The sequence below is a fragment of the Tasmannia lanceolata genome, unplaced genomic scaffold (genome assembly GCF_043159265.1).
Source record: "Tasmannia lanceolata isolate RefF3 unplaced genomic scaffold, GAP_Taslan_0.1 ptg000008l, whole genome shotgun sequence".
Lineage (NCBI taxonomy): Eukaryota > Viridiplantae > Streptophyta > Magnoliopsida > Canellales > Winteraceae > Tasmannia > Tasmannia lanceolata.
In genome coordinates, this window is record NW_027518685.1 from 35,959,072 (window position 1) to 35,976,923 (window position 17,852).

Sequence of the window (17,852 nt, forward strand, 5' to 3'; positions counted from 1 at the left end):
ACCCTGAACCTTATAGGAAGCCAAAGTGGTAGCGTTACTAGTCCTCCTCCACTGCCTCTTCCCCCATGATTCTTATTAAACATTCTTAGATCCTTCTAAAGGGCACACACATCTACATTATTAATCAATTATTCCTGTTGGATCCAAGCTAAGGATTCCTTTCCTATGCATCTACAACTACATTTCCTCCCCATCTTATCCACAAGAATTATGAAACTCAATGTAATTCCATTTTTTGTGTTAATCACGTGATTCATAAACATTTTTTTCAAACAAGACTCGAGCGTAATCGCGAATACTCTTCTATGGGGTATTAAAATTGAGCATCTTTCTTTGAGGAGCTGAAGATTGGAGTTTGTTTAAGTTCTGAGTTCTTTCAATATTGAAGCTTGTGATGTCAAGTTTATCATCAACTTGGGGCGTCTTTGGATGATGTTAGCGAATCATTTGTGAATACGACAAGGTACCTTAGTGCAGCTTTTACTGGGCACTCAAGATGGGTAGTATCACAATCACATAGCTTTCGAGCATTAGGAATTTTGTACAAGATTTGGATCGCTATGTTGCATCAATATGGGTACAGGTGTCAGCATCCAACACGAGTATTGAGTGTCGGATTCGGCAAACCTCAAAAAAGAAAGATTTGTGGATTTGACAAAATATTTTAATCGATTCTCAAATTTAAATTTTTTTACATAATAATATGGTTGTAACAATTAATATTAGGTTAAATAATATATTTTATTTCTATGTAAAAAAACTTACTATTAGAATGAACAAAATTAAAAACATGTGGTAATTGTAAAGTTGTGGCAGTAGTATTCAGAAATAACAAATAAAGAGATCTAGGGGTGTCGCGGCGAATCATGAAGAATTTGAATCTGTTCGACATGGGTACTTCGCGCATTCAGAAGAATCCATGTAACATGGGTATTGTTAAAGTATTTTTTTGAAACAGTGATATATTGAATAAAGGAACCGAGATGGTCCACAGAAGATACAAAGAAGAAAGACAAGAAACTAAAAATAAAATACAATTAAGGCGGAAGATGATCAAACCACTCCAAGCTCAACCTACAGACCCCAGATTTGGCTAGGGAGTCAGCTTCACCGTTTGCAGATCTCCTAACATGCACAAAAGATAAGGCAGATCCAGACACCCAATCTGAAATTTCCTCAATAAAACTGAGAAATCTCCAAGGAGGAGGAGCGAAACCTGAAAGCCACCTTACGACATTGGAAGAGTCTCCTTCCACAATCACCTTATCCATCATACTTTTATTTAGATGCAAAATACCCGAATTTGCTGCTCTTACTTCCACCTCATTTGAGTCACTTGTACCATTGGGGCTGGAGAATGCCCATACCACCACCCCTCTGTCGTTCCGAAGAAGGCCTCCAATACCCGACGGACCTGGGCTCCCAAAACAGGCACCATTAAAATTTAATTTGAAGAATCCATTTGGAGGCGGAGCCCATCTCTGAATCACTTTAGATCTAAATACCGCTTCATTGCAGATTATTTGCCACCCCTCCCAAAGGTAATAGGCCGACACAGATCTAAAGATTGGAGTACTCCTCGCCCACTGAATAGATAACGCAACAATTTTCAAATAAACCCCATAGGATGATTTGATATTCCCTTCGAAAACTCTTTCATTTCTTTCTTTCCATATGGACCACCACATAACCAAAAGACAAATCCTCCAAAGCATCTTCCCCTTATTCTTCCAAGGCACAAAGTCCCAACATTCAATCAATTATGAGATTGTTCTCGGGAAAACCCATTGGATACCAAATCTCCCTAATATCAGCCCCCAAATTTCTCTTGCTACCCTGCAATGCATAAAAATATGATCTATAGATTCTCCATCTTCCAGGCATAGAGGGCAATGGTCCACTAACCACATACCTCTTTTTCTCAGGAATTCAATAGTCTGGATTCGACCACAACTGACAGACCAAACGAAGAAACACTCTTGGAGGGCAGTGGAATGACCAAACCTTAGCCGATATGGACTCCTCACCTCCCAAAACAAGCCGATCATAGAAAGATTTAACTGAGAAGAAACCCGACGAATTCCACATCCAGATTCTTTTATCCGATCCGGACCTCTTTATATAGCACCCTTCAATTAGCTCGAATAATTGCGAAAGGGAAGTCAGTTCCCTATCGAAAAAATTTCTCCTAAATTTTGGATACCACACCACTTTCTAATCAACTCTTGCAAAACACTCACACACAAGAACTTCCTTCTGTGCTGCAACAAGCAATAAATCTGGAAATAAGAGACCCAAAGGCTCCTTTGAACACCATGCGTCAAGCCAAAATCTGATTCCCTGGCCTTAATAAACTTTGAAACAACAACCCTTTCGGAACTCATGACTCAAACCTAGTATATCCCGCCAGGTCGTCAAACCCCTCTTTTCATAATAGTCCCCTGGTCCCACTTTGGGTAGTGTTAAAGTATAAAAGATAAATTACGCCTTTCTCTAACAGCTTAAGCTTTTGGAGAAGTTGGTAAGTTAACATGGTATTAGAGCCAAAGGTCTCGAGTTCAAACCTCCCGGATAGCAAAAATCCACAGGTGATGGTTGGCCCAAAGTGGGACCACATGTGCCACGTGTTTGCCAAGCGGGCCACACGTGAGGGGGTGTTAAAGTATAAAAGATTTTTTTTTTGAAAATAAAAGAATAAGAAATTTATCACACGCCCGGTGGGACTCGAACCCACAATCGCCTGGTTAGAGTTAAAAGTATAAAAGATAAATAACGCCTTTCTCCAACAGCTTAAGCTTTTGGAGAAGTTGGTAAGTTAACAGGTATAAATAAACATTTTAAGTTTAATCATTCTGTTTAGTCCTTAGATTTTGTAATTTTGGATTCAGGGTTTAAGCCTAGGCTCATGTTATGTTACTCAGACATTGAAAGTTGTGTTGGATCGGACATGGATTTGGCATGTCATAGCATCTTTGAGATGCCAAGACATGCCACAACGTCCTTACGAAGCAATTACAAAAATTGAATGATAGTAGCCCTACATTCTATTCAAAACGGCTCTAATAACATTACATTGAAGAAAACCAGCATGGGTCCCTGCGCTGATGCCACATGACACAAACAATAAAATCATCCAGCAATTTCAGAAACAAAAGCAAATAATCCAGCCTTTCTGCTGCAACATATCATAATTTCGCATTCTCGATGCCTATTACTAGCTGACCTCTCTTTACCCCTTTGCCAACAAGTCTGCAATCTCATTTGTAGATCTATTTTTATGTCAGAAAGATGGATTAATTCTACTTCACAAGACTAGTATCTCCAAAATAATCCCCGCCAAATTAAGGTCTCGATGATTCTCTTTGTCCCCTTCATCATTAGATTTCCATGTAGTGATAATATGAAATTTTTTAAGTCCACGTAGTAAAGCCCTCGACTCTGCTTCATTTGAGCCGCATTCACTGGAAGGCCTGGGGAAAGCCTTCAGCAATATGTGGCAAGAGTCTCAAAATATTCCCTCCCCCAGGCTCGTTCCGGTATGCCTTTATAGCTCTCATTAAAATTCAGTTTTATCCAAGCGTGTGGCGTGGTTTTCATTGCAGTTTTGGATAAGATCTTGACCCTCTACCAAATTATGTACCTCCTCCAACTCCATAAATTTCTTGAGTTGGGAGTGAGGTCATCTATTTAATCATTCTTGCCCAATTAATTAAATCAATTTTTTATCTCATTTATCAATCTTCCCCATTGGTTTAACATTATTCTCGAAGATTCTATTGCTTCTATCCTAGGAAGCATGGGTACTCTCCCAGGGCTCCCGTACCCGTACCCGACACGTATTGGGTGCGGGTACGTTCGGGTGCGCCCTGGGTACGTACCCACATTTTGAAAGGAAAAAAAACCCAAATTTGGTTTTTGGGTGCGTATCGGGTGCGCACCCACGCGTACCCGACACATCCTGCTTCTCCCAGCCGGTGCTTTACTATTTTATTGTCCATTTACTTAAGATTTACATGTAAATAACGGAATACCCCCCATTTGGATTTATTAAAAATAGTTTCAAGACCCAAATCTAAAAGGAAAAAGTTAACTCTCCTGTTCTAGTACAAAATTTGAAGAGAAAGGGCTGGGTCAAAATTTTAACTTTCTTAACTTCCAAACGGTGAGGTATTTTTCAAATTTTAAAAATTCATAAAATCTATCATGTCCAAACATTATTAAATCCCAAAAGTCCGGTATAAAAAATCTTATAATTTGGTCTCTAAAAATTATTTATCTTGTCAGGCACTGGTCAACACACTGGTCAACACACTGGCGACATACTTTTTTTCTAACGTATGATGTATTGATGCCTCATGTTATGAAGTATGGCTTACGAAATGAAGAGTAATATTAGAATTTTCCATTTTGGTGATGTTATTGTTATTTGATTGCTGTCCAATTATTTTTTTAAATTTTTATAAATATATAATAAAATATTAAAATATATTATTATATTCGGCGTACCGGAACGTACCCGCACCCGTTTTTTTTTTTTGGAAAATCACGTACCCACGTACCCGTGTCGTGTCGTACCCGCACCCGTACCGTACCCATGCTTCATAGCTTCTATCCTTCCAAATGTGCCACACTATCACAAATGGCACAAGGCACCAAAGGGCTTTTCCAGACATAGAGGTCCTCCCCAATTAATGATGACCTTCTCAATTGAGTCTAGGAACACCCATGAGTCACTAAAACTTCTATCAAGGGAACGCCAAAGTTTCTGTTATACGAGACAATGAATCATGATGTGATCTTGTTTCCTCCGCCATCCTATGTAGTGCACATATACTTGCTAATCAGAAACTCTCCTTTTGAGTCTGTTAGAAGTGTTTTTCTTTCCCACAACCATCCAAGCATAGGAAACTACTCTAGGCGTAGCTATAGAGCGTCAAACTTTTGCAAGAGGTGATTTGCCACCCTCTGAATAGTCTAAAATATAAAAACCATTAAATATTAAAATAAAAACTTGCCAAAAGAGGAAGGTGGAAACAAATTATCTTTATTTTTTTTGAATCGTAAAATTCATTAAAAAAGACCGAGATGGTCAGAGAATACAGATAAGAAATAAACAATTACAATTCAAGAAAAAACACCCTCAAGGGGGGAGAAAATTAAATTTCTCCAAAAACTCCAACCCAACCCCCCTCCTAGCTTGAGAATCCGCCTCTTCATTTGCCGACCTCCTAACATGATTGAATACAACATGAGAATCTCCGATAATATCTAGGATCTCATTAAAAAAGTCTGCAAACCTCCGCGGAAACCTATGAGAACCCGATAACCGTCAGATAACATTAATAGAATCCCCTTCCACTACAACATTGTTAAGATATTCCCCTTCAAGAAGCTTTATTCCTTGATGAGCAGCCCACACTTCCGCCTCGTTCAAATCGGCAATCCTAATAGGACCGGCAAATGACCAAATCACCTCACCCTTATCATCCCTTAAACCCCACCAATACCTGCCGGGCCGGGGTTACCTAAACTTGATCCATCAAAATTAAGCTTGCACAAGCCTTCCTCCGGAGGAACCCAAGCTTGAACAATATTATTATTCCTTTCAACACTTGACCACACCTCTAACCATCCCTACCATAAATCAAATGCGGATACAAAATTAAATAGAGGCAATGACTTCGCCCAAAATATAGTTAATGTCGTAGCCTTTGAAGCAACAAAGATAGCACTTTTAGAAATGCCTCTAAAAGTTCTAGCATTTCTCTCTCTCTCCATAACGACCATATAATGGCAAGTGGGAAGGTTTGGTGTGCATTGGGTTTTTCCGAGAGGCATTTCCCAGGCTCTAGAGAGTTGGCAATTTGCTCCGTGGGGATTGAAGGGGAAAATTCTTTGGAAGCTATATTCATTCCCCACACCTTTCTCGCAGAACTACAATGAAGAAGCAAATGGTTCGCCGGCTCCCCATCTTCTTGACAAAGGGTATAGAAATTAATAATGATCATCTTTCTATCTCTCAAAAATTCAATTGTTTGAATTCTCCCTAAAATAGTCGCCCACCCAAAAACAATAATCGGGGGGGGGGGGGGCAGGGATAGACCAAACTCTGGCAATATCAGGAGCAATAGGAGATGGCAGTAAATGACCTGTAGTGTTCCAGATCCAAACCCTGGCATCCACCCCATCTCTCTTAATATAACAACTCTCAAGAACATAAAAAACCTGGAAACCGATATTAGTTCTCTATCAAAGAAATTACGCCTAAAAGCAGGAGCCCATATAACCATTCCTTCCATCCGCACATAACAATCCCTAACCAAAGCATCCTTAGCCGACGCCACCAAAAATAATTCCGGAAATGCATCCTTCAATAGATCCTTCCCACACGACAAATCCAACCAAAATCTCACACGATCACCACTCTGCACCCTGAATCTAATGCTCTTTTGAAAATCCAAGGAAATGCCCAAAATGTCCCTCCATACCGTGCAACCTTTCCTCGGAAAACTACCTTCAGACACCCAACGAGACAAATCCAAACCATACTAGCAATAACTCTCACCCAAATAACACTCTCTTCTTCTCCAAACCTCCACAACCACTTGCCTAACAAAGATGGATTCACTATCCTAACTCTTCTATTACCCAACTACTGCTTTGATCGGTATACAAACCTTTTTCCACCCCACTAACGAAATACCCTTCTTCTCAGACACCCCCCCTCCAAAATTTGTTCAATTCTCTTCGAAATACTCATCGGGCATCTAAATACTGACAACTGATAAACCGAGAATACTTGCTAATATGGCCTTAATCAAAGTAATTCGTCCACCCCCGAGAGATGAGGTTCCTCTTCCAGGTATCTAATCTCCACTCCACCCTCTCAACAATCGGCACCCAACTTGCAATATTAGGTCTCCCAAAACCCAATGGTAACCCTAAATAAGATGAGGGGAAGTAATCCAGCTTGCAGCCCATAATGCTCGCCAAACCAAGAGACAACTCATGATCCATATTAACACCTTACAACTTAGACTTATGGAAATTAACACGCTGGCCAGAAATCAACTCGTACTAGCGAATGATAGCTTTAAGATAAAGAACCGACTCGACCTCTGGCGAACAAAAAAGCAATGTATCATCCGCAAACTGAAGATGAGTAACCTCCACTTTCCTTTGCCCAACACAGAAACCTTGAATAAGCTTAGAAGCACTCCCTTTAGCAATCAAACCATTGAGGGTTTCCGCAACCATAACAAAGAGAAATGGGACAGGGGATCACCTTGCCTAAGCCCCCACGATGATTTAAAATATCCAAAATGGGCGCCATTAATCAGAATAGAAAACCATGGAGAAGAAATGCACTTCGCCATCCAACCTCTCCACTTCCCCCCGAAACCCATTCTACCCATCACATAATCAAGGTAATGCCACTCCACCCGATCGTATGCTTTTTCCATATCCAGTTTGCATACTACACCACTCCTTCCACATTTAGCATAATAGTCAATGGTCTCATTAACTATAAGGGAACAATCAAGAATTTGTCGCTTATTGACGAACGCAGACTGGTAATCCGAGATAGTGAGGGGCATCACCAACTTTAACCTAGAAGCTAAAATCTTTGCCAGAAGCTTGTAAAGGCACCCGACAAGACTAATAGGACGAAAGTGTCCAATAGATGAGGCACCCTTAATCTTCGGAATGAGCGCAATGAAAGTCGAACAAGTTCCACGCTCAAATCCATAAAAAAATTCACGAAAAAATCTCATGACATCCCCCTTCACATAATCCCAACAAGACTGAAAGAAAGCCATACAAAAACCATCCGGTCCAGGACCTTTGTCTCCCACCATAGAAGACAAACCCTTTTCAACCTCCTCCTCCGTAAACGGCCTTTCAAGATTAATAGCATCCTCCACCATCAAACTGTTAAAATTTACACCTTCCGGAATAATACACCCTTCCTTCTCCGAAGAATATAACTTTATATAAAAATCAACAACCTTTTTCTTAATAGCCCCCTGCCCGTCACATCCAACCCCATTGACGTTCAAAGAATGAATCCAATTGCCCCTCCTTGCACTCGTGACACTGTGGAAAAAAACCGTGTTTTTATCACTCTCTTTGAGCCATCTGGATCTAGACTTGTGTCTCCATGTGATTTCCTCATGCAAAATTAAACTATGAAGTGCCTCCTTACATTTACTGACCTCTAACACCTCCTCATCAGATGCACTATTCACAGTGATTTTAAGTTTCACCTCCCTGATTTTTTCGCGAAGCCACACCATTCTAGCTTCGGAAGCTTTAATGTTCTCCACTTTCCATTCTTTTAATTTTTTCTTAACATATCTCAATTTAGCCTCAATAACCACATCCGACGAGCCTGATGCACAACACTCTCCCCACCAACCTCCCAGCTTTTCTGTCATCCTTGGAATCTTGAGACAAGCAATCAGGGTTTTAAATCTGGGTTTCGGTCATCAGCGAAACCGAAACGTTTCAGTTTCAGAACGAAATTTCGGACGAAATCTTGTAAAAATTTCACCGAAATTTCCCCGAAACGAAACATGTCGACCGAAATTTCCGAAACGTTTCGGCAAAATTTGGTACTTTTCCGGCTCAATGTGGATTTTGTTTCGTTGTCCAACGAAACTGAAATATTTCGTTAAAACCATGCAAGCAATCTCAAATCCGAATGGAGAAGGCCCCCATGACTCCATTTGAGGATCAAGAATTACAGGGCAGTGATCCGAAACCAAATGATCAATAGCAATTTGTCTCGCGCCTGGAAACAAATCCAACCACCTGCGACAAAACAAAAACCTATCAATCTTGCTTTTGCAACTCCCTTTTTCCCAAGTGAACTCCTGCCCTACAAGAATTAAGTCAACCAATTCCCAGTCCGCAATGAATTTTGAAAATCTTTTCATATTGCTATTGGGCCTAGTGCAACCAAACCCGTTCACCCACCCATCTAATCTCATTGAAATCACCCCCAATACACCAAGGAAAATCCCACCTACCCCTAACACAATCTAGTTCCTCCCAAAACAACTTCCTCTCCCCCCTCAATACCGGCCCATAAACCCCAGAAAAAATCATTCTGTGTTTCTTTTGTATATCTTTTAGTACTACAGATACAGAAAAGACTCCTACCCAGGACTCCACCAATTCGAACTTGTTCCCATCCCATACAATCAGAATACCACCCGACGCTGCAGCCGCATCAAGAGAGCAACAATCCCAATGCATAGGTACACCCGAACCTTTCAAGACAAATCTGTCAATCCCAGACAACTTGGTTTCCTGAATACATACCACATCTAGCTTATACTTGCTGAGTAATTTCTTAATATGAGTTTTCTTCTCCGAAAACCCCATCCCATTCATGTTCCAGCTTGCAATCTTAATTTTCTACGAGATCTTCTGGACTTCACCTTCGAGCTTTGCTTCCCTCCACTCGACTTCAGGGTCTTCTCCTCCACCTCTTTGCCAACTGGAGAATGAAATTTCATCTCAGATTTCAGCTTATGCAGCTCCCTAATCAGCTTCTTAGAGGCTTCAAAACAACGAATGTCACTTGGATTTCTCAAATTACACTCACATTCCTCCTTTTGTCTCAACATATTTTTCAAATTAGTCTCTGACCCAATAAATGATAACCCGAATATCTTACCAGTAGAGACAATATGATTAATAAATATCTCAACAATCTCCGGGTCAACACTCCCTCCACCTGAACCCATATTCACCATAGAAGCTAACGTTCTCCGATACCCCCCCCCCCCCCCCCCCCCCCCCCCCCCCAACAAAAGAATCCACCAAGGCCATATCTTGAATCTCATTTTCATCGGCCATGAATGGGACAATTTGTAACTTCTCTACCTCGCGATCAAGGCCCTCAATAACTCCTGGTACTGATCCCGAACCCCTCACTCCACCACCATTATCACTAAGGCAGCCCAGAGCAAGTGAGCAACAGACTCCTCACGGCAATTTTGACGACAAGAATGAATGATGGAATCATTTACCGAACCCGCACGATCATACACTAGCTCAACATTGATGGGGTCCACATCACAGAACGAAAGATCCACATCTACGAAACTTACAACAATCTCCCTACAGTCTTACACTCATTCTCACTAGCCCTTGTATAGAACCGAGGAGATTGTATATTCTCATCCAGAGCATCATCTTCAAAATCAAGCCGCACAGGAGAAACTCCAAGGTCCGATGATCTATGATGAGGATCCTCTTCAGCTTGAGAAACGCCTCATTTGGATCCCTGAAAATCACATATTCAGAGCCCCCATTTCTAGGGCTAGATGGGGATAAGAAGAAACTAGGATCAGAAATATTTAATGTTCCAATGATGGGCCGAGAAACTGTTGACCAAACAGGGCCCACAATAAAAGGGAAATCAAGCCCATCACCATGATGCTGCTCCGGAGAAAGTTTCTCACTAGGTCCACATTATGACTATTCAACCTCCTCGGTGTAAGAGCTGAAATGATGTCATAAAAATCATTAATAACCACAAGAGTCCCTGCCCTATGATCATTACACGTGTTATTCAAGCCTCTGATACTTCTCCATCTTACAACAGGTGGCGAGACTGAATTTTGATTTTCAAAATCTCCGCCAGATACAGGAAAGCTATCTTGCACCTCTCCTAGCGCAAGATATCCAAGCTCGCTATCATGCACCGTTCGCAGAGATTCACCGGAAGCCGACGACATATCGCCGGAAGTAGTGGATTCCGCTCCATCTTCACCAGAGAAAGAAGAATCATCTTTACTATCATCCTGAGAAGTATCCGCCATATCCCCGGATTCACAAACACCGGATACCTTCTCCGCACAAACCCATCAGAGAGACCCATTTATAGCAGAGGGGATAACCATGGAGGAACCAGCATCTCCGAAAGATGAAATTTGGACCAAAGCCGAAGTATACCCAGCTCCTGCCGAACAGGATGGGTCGAGTGCAAGAACTCTTCCAATTTTTTCACCTAACAATCTGAAATTTTCCTCACACCAAGCTTCTGGAAGAACTCCAGTGACTCCACCAATCCACAAGACCCTCACCTGGAAACTTCAGCAGCCATGGAATCAGATCCACAAAAGGAGAATTAGCAGCATCTAGCCATGCCCTTTGAATCTTGATGAGATTTACCCCCATAGGAGGGAAAACCATAACTTCCTCAGAATCAACTTTGTAAACAGAAAGAGGACTACCGGCACCGCATTTACGGCGAAGCCAACCTTCCAAAGCCCTAACATTACCAGACCAACCGGATCTGATTTTACCCCAGAGGCTGAGGTCTGCATTACCAATGGACCTTAGAGGAACATACACCAGATTAACAGATATTCCTGTGGATATATTGAGCTCCTCAGATGAACTATTCAAAGGAATAAATGCACCACCATTCTCGCTACTTCTCCCTACACCAGCCACATATGATTCATGTGAAAGATTTGGGAAATTATAATCTAAACCCGACCAGATCTTTTCACAAAACCCGCATACAACCCTCCGTTTGAAGTTCCTAAACTTACATCTAATACATCTCTAATCCCCCAACCCTTCCGCCAATCTCCGCTCCTTCGCCCCCGAGATTCTTGCTTTTTACAGTCTTCCATGCATTATCGCCTGACACGCCTGAAAACGATCAAGATTAAACTTCCATCTCCGTCCGCCATTTCCGCCCTCGCCAAGCCCTTGCCAATTCTCTTCTCACTCAACTAAGACCGTAGAAATCACAAAGAGAACATATTCTTCTCACCACAAGAAAAAAAATACTCTCTCTCTCAAAAGAGAGTATCTTATCTTATCACTATACGCGCCAACATGGATAATTAACCAAAGTTGTTGTGTCCTTGGCATATAGGTCCCAACATCTGAACACTACTGGATGTGCAATTAGAATTGGTCTTTGGGTGAGTTGTTTATGTGCTTTGTTTGTGTTTATGGGTTTTAAGGCTTTAGACTACTGAGATTTTGAATTGGTAAGCCACCGGTAAGCCTGTTTGGTTCCAACACTTCAAATAGAATCAAAGTAGCTGTATCACAAAATTCAGGCTTTATCATGTAATATACTTTTAAAGTAACTGCTTACGTTTGGTGGGTTTGGTTCTAGAAAACTTGCAATGGGAGATATCTGGTTTTATACTTTAGGTTGAAGGAAATGAATGTGGGTCAAGTACTCAGAAAATTCATTCTCAAGACTGATTGAATTAAAAGGGTAACTCTGTCTTCTTAGTAGATCCAAAAACTCAAGTGTAAAGGATTATATGTTTTCATCAGATGAGGTGATACAGTAGTAAAGGTATCATTGGATTCCTGGTTTTATTTTTTTGAGGCACTTCTTTAGATTTGATCATTCCGAATTGGGAAGTTTCTCCATGAAGGTTGATATGGAATGATGCAGTTCCCAACGGCAGCTCTGGGTGATTGGCTAGCTTCTAGAGACCAGATCATCTCTGGGTTTGGACTTGCTTTGGAGAAGCTGTTCTTATTTGGTTTGTAACCTTATCTGCAGTGGGGATAATGTCATTTCATTGGTTTGCATCATACAGCTACTGCAGTAATCTTTGAGGATAAACATTAGAAGAGGTGCCGGAGTCGGAGAAAGTGGTGAAATCCTGTTTGGGTATCCCTCTGCACATCCTTGGGTTACACGACGGTGTGCCCACCGGCTGAAAGGGGTTTTTAAGAGATTGGGTTGGAGAGGCCTCAGGGGGTCCCCTCTGCTCTGATAGAGGAGCTTACTTAGTTCTTTTGGGGTTTGGGAGTCAAGGGGGAATAAAGGGGGGAGGATGAGGAGTGGCTTGAAGAGGGATTAGAATTGTGAAAATTACGGGTACCTCAACTTCAGCTGGAGGAATAAAGGCGGGAGGATGAGGAGTGGCTTTAAGAGGGATTAGAATTGTGAAAATTACGGGTACCTCAACTTCAGCTGGAGGGTATGTTGTCGGTGGTGTGCTTATGCCCCACCAGAGGAGAATCCTTTACGGGCGGAATTTACTTCTGATGCTAATTTGGATTCCGAGACGGAGGGATGGCCGGATTCGGGCAATACCTCTTTCAGTATGAGGAATGGAGTTCCTATCCTATCTATTTCGGGAAAGGAGATAGAAATGCGAAGTCGGTGCTTTAAAGCTTGCCTGATAGGAAAACGAAGACAATGGGATGGGGGGCAGGGGAACTCGGTACTTGGGCAAAAGAGCATTGGGGGCATTCCGAACCTTGCAAATCCCAGTATCCTGTCCAGTAATGAATTTTTATTCATGTTTGATAATGAGAACATTGCACGTAAGATTGTTGATATGGGTACCGAAGCATGTGGATGCCATCTTTCTTCTATCAAAAAATGGAATTCGGAATATCAACAGAGAGAGGAGGAGTTTTGGGTCAACTTTTACGGAATTCCTCTTCATGTATGGGCGACTTCCACTGTTGAGGCTTTGGGCAAGTGCCTAGGGGTGGTGCTGGAAATAAAAATGGAACAAAATGATGGTCAAATTATGGCATTTGCTTCGGCCCGTATCTTGGCACCAGCATGGAAAGTGTGAGCCTCCTTTCTTCGTCTACAAGTCCATAATTCCTTCTTTATGATTGGTGTGGAATCCCAGAAAAGTCTAACCCGAGCATTGGAGGGGATGAATGAAGAATCGTTAATACTACCGGCGGTAAAATCATAGTCCTGACGGGAGGGCTCACTTGAGGGTACCTCTCCTGCTACAATGGTCGACGATGACCAGATAATTGTCAGAGAGGGGCCCAATATTGAAAAAGGAAAAAATAGGGATCATCAAGCAGGAGTTTGGTCTAATTTCAAATTTCAAACTCAGAAGCTCCCCTTTACCAAATTTTCAAATCATTTGACAGCTGGAGAAAGGAGGAGAATTAACATCTCAAAAAGACTGACAGAAAAGGTTTTCAGGGCCCTTGATATCCTCAGAGGTAAAGTGGGTGGGTCTAGAATAAAAAAAAAATCTTGAAGGAAAATCCGCAAGTCAGACACGAGTGGAGACAAAACGATGATCCACCTACCTCCACTTTCAATCTTTAGGGAAGATCTGGTAAGAAACTTTTTGAACCTTTGCTAATCAAACAACCCCCTCTAGGCAACAACCTATTGGAGAATTTGTCTAATCGATATAGGGGAAAGTTCTTAAACCTTTCCTTGAGCCCTTTGGTTCCTTGTTAACCGTGGTGTTAATCGTTGGGAATTAATCCTCGTTCCCAGTGAAGTGGGACGGCTCATTAGAGGATTGGGGGTTTTTCAATTTGGGGGTGTATTGGGTATTAGAAATATGGGTGTTAAGTACTCCGGGGTGGTTGAATTTTTCTCTAAGATTAGGGCTTCCTTAGAATCCCTATAAAGGATATCGAGTGCAGAAGGAAGCAGGTGGTGATAGGACGTATCCCTTACAATATCATGACTATTTTTGGAAAATACATCTATCTAGTATAATCAGATCTTGCTACAGCCATGACATCAGGCTGTGGGGCCCAAAAAGGGTCAGTTTCATTTTTAAAAGGTGGTCTACCTTAGGAGTGGGGGCCATTTTTATATTCACTGGAAAGGAAAGCCAAGTCCAAAGCTTGGAATGTGTGTGAGATGATGAGAGGCATTAATTAAGGAATAGAGAGCGTTGATATCTGCCCCGTTATTCTTACACTTTCATCATTATTTTATGGGAAGAGGACAAATAATTAATACCGACCTTGTTCGAGGTAGTCAGGCGGTGTGTTTTGGGCGGCTACCTTTTCATATACCATTCCATATATATTACTGGAACAGTGTATTTAAACATTAAAAATCAGTTGCTCTTCGGAAGTAAAAGTAGGAAAGTTTGTGCATGTGGCAATGGCCTCTTCTTCTTTTTCTTATACTTTGGATGTCCGATCTTAGAAGAGGAAGAGAAGGGAGACTCCGGACTATCTGCAATGGTTTCGATACCGCAGGTGGGCCAGGAATTTGAAATTTGATGAAGTGAAAGCCTCAGTGGAAGACCCTACATTACAAGAATTGGTGCGGAGAATTATTAAGAGTCAATGGAAATGCGTTCAGCTAGAATACCGGGCTCATGTGGACGAACTCTACCCTATTACCGGAGCACATAACCTCAAGGATATCTGCCTTCCAGTCTATAAACTCCCTTTCTTTAGAGGGTGTTTGGAGAATGCCAACAGGTCGCGGCGGTTGGGGTGGGAGGCCAAGCAAATTCTTTGCACTCAGAAGATATCGGAGTTGATAGAACTTCTTAAGGATCCGGTGGAGGGGGTTCCTTTCCCGAGGTTTGCCTCTTCCTTCACCTCCAGAGAAAGGGTGTTGGAAATTCAGGTAGGGATCCTAATGGAGGATTTGAAAAAATGTGCATAGGCGATGTTTTTTGATCAAGTTTCTGGACCGGGAAGTCTTTTTGGAAAAGAACTGAAAGAACAATTTCAGCAAGATATAGTTGATTTGGATAGGAGAATGCTATGGAATAGCTGGAAGAATTGTAATTCACCTTTTTGGTTATCATGGAATTGGCCCTGGGAATGCCCAGGCTGAAACATGTTAATATCTTGTATTGCAGGAGGGGACCCCTGGTCCCAAATGCTTTCTAAATATCAATGAATTTTGTCAACTTTCAAAAAAAAAAAAACTCAATTGTAAAAAGATTTTTAAAAATAAAAAATCCTATTGATAACTTGACCGAAATTTGAATTAACTCAGATTTGGGAACCCAATTAATCTCCAAAATTTGAGTTTTCAATTTTTCATTCATTCAATACTTTTTTGGAGGTTTCCAAACTTACTCAGTTACAACTTCATGTAGGCAGTATGCTTTCTGAGTTTGGTACCCTTGCAAATGATAAATGTAAACTTTAGGCCATGTTTAGCAACCATGAACTTTTTTCAGGGAATATTAGTTTGCGAAGTAGTTGGAAAAGTGTAGAAAGAGTGGGAGAGGGAGAGAATTGAGAGGGCAGGAGTGACGAGCCGTGCTAAGTGGCTGAAAAATAGGAAAAATAAAACTCTATTTTGAGCGGAGTGGTTCTTTTCCCTGTTTTTCAGCCACTTCTCACCCTCTTCTTGTTCATGCTCTCTGAATTTTCTCCCCCTCCCACCCTCCTACCTCTCCCACAACTGGATAAACTAATATTCCAAATTTTCATCATAAGCACCTTTGAATGTGCAACCCACTCGCATTTTGGGTGCAATTCAGGCAGATATAATGTGAAAATGCTTTTTAGCTGGCAAATACTTTTTAGCTGGCAGTTTACACACGAATTGCACCTAAACTGCAATCTTGTGACATGCACAATGCAACTATAAATAAACTTGGTGGCTTCTCCATTCTTTGGTGCTTCTCAATACCTTCTCATTTGTTGTGATTTTTCAGTATTGCCTATGGGATCATTTCAAAGAACTTGGATCGATGGAGCTAATCAGATCTATGAATCTTGCAAGATTCACTGCGGAGATGCTCGCATCCTTCTCCCTCTCTCCTGCAATTCTGAAAACAGTTGATCTTAGTGATCCCAAACTGCTGACCCCGAAACGGATCATGCATTTCCGAATGCTTTTCGAAGCTATTTTCGAGAAAACAAACATGATCATATGGAACGTCTTCACCCGCATTGCCATTGCCCCCGAGCTCGAACTGCTGAGAGACAGCCTCAAATTTTTCATGACGCAGTATGTTGCTAGTGCCAACAAATCGTCAGTGAGGAAATTCGAGATTGCAAAGAAAGCCCTAGGTAATGTTGCTGGAATTCTCATGTGAATTTTATAGAAATTATTGCCTCGTATATCGAGAATTTTGTTTCCTTTTCCCATTGTCAAATTTGAATATTTAAAGTCTCTGTCAATTCTTCCGTTTTTGGCCACATTGATGGATTTAATATTGTAATGTTTTATATTTGCTAATATGTTACAGTGGAGGAAGAATTTTCACATTGCTCAGAAAATTCTGATGTTTGCGAAATTTGACCTGTAGCTCTTGCAAAATTATGAAATTTTCTTGCTCGTATCACCTTTGAACTGTTTTGGATTTGCAGACTGATCCAATTTAATCAGTCAGATAACGATAACGGAAAAAAATCTTTTCTTATATGAGATGGATAGAAAAAAAAAAGATTGAGTATGAAATAATCAGATCTAGAAAATTATGGTATAGTGATTGTTTTTTGTTTTATCATAGGATCCTAACTATCAGAAGCATGCAATTTTTGGGTTGCATTTTTCAACTCATCTCATTCTCCTCTTGCTTGAAGCGACTTTACTGCGCTCAGGGATTTGGAGAAAGAGGCAAAACAGGCCGGGTTTTGTTACTGTCGCTCAGGTTTTTTTACCTCAAATTTTCTTTCTGTAATGAAACAAAGTGCAAAAGCGCAGTAGAGATTTTTTTTTAGACTATTTTTTGTATCCATCTGTAGTTTGTTGATAGGAAGGTTGGGATCATGCAATGAGAGCGAATTTTAGGGGAATGACTTGGCAAAAAAAGTGCAATATGCATTCAAATCCACCAGTTGCAATGATCCTCAAGCAAGAGTTTCTGAAGATTTTCCTGTTGAATACACAGTTTCTTTTTAAAATTTTAAATTAAAGACAACAAATTAAAGAGTTAGGTTCTGAGTTTGTATTTCTTTTGGTTTTGTTCAGCCCTCGGCACACAAGAATTCCGGGATAGCTAAATTCTGGCAGGGAGTAGAAGTAGAGGTTGTTTTGCCAATGAAATCTCCATGAAAAATATGGCAGCACCGATTTTTAGGGAGCCATTTTTAAGTGAAAAAATTGGTGTAAAATTTGAAAAATAGGCATAAAATTTTCTTTAAGC

General features: G+C 41.0%; 1 protein-coding gene across 1 annotated transcript in view; it reads left to right on the forward strand.

Moving 5' to 3' along the window:
- Positions 1–17,045, forward strand: part of LOC143885290 (MIF4G domain-containing protein / MA3 domain-containing protein) — a 36,299-nt gene extending 19,254 nt beyond the window's left edge. The window contains exon 11 of the mRNA XM_077389386.1: positions 16,416–17,045. Within this exon, the coding sequence (XP_077245501.1) occupies positions 16,416–16,799 (384 nt within the window). The 3' untranslated portion in view covers positions 16,800–17,045. The remainder of the gene's footprint in view (positions 1–16,415) is intronic.
- The last annotated feature ends 807 nt before the right edge of the window (positions 17,046–17,852 follow it).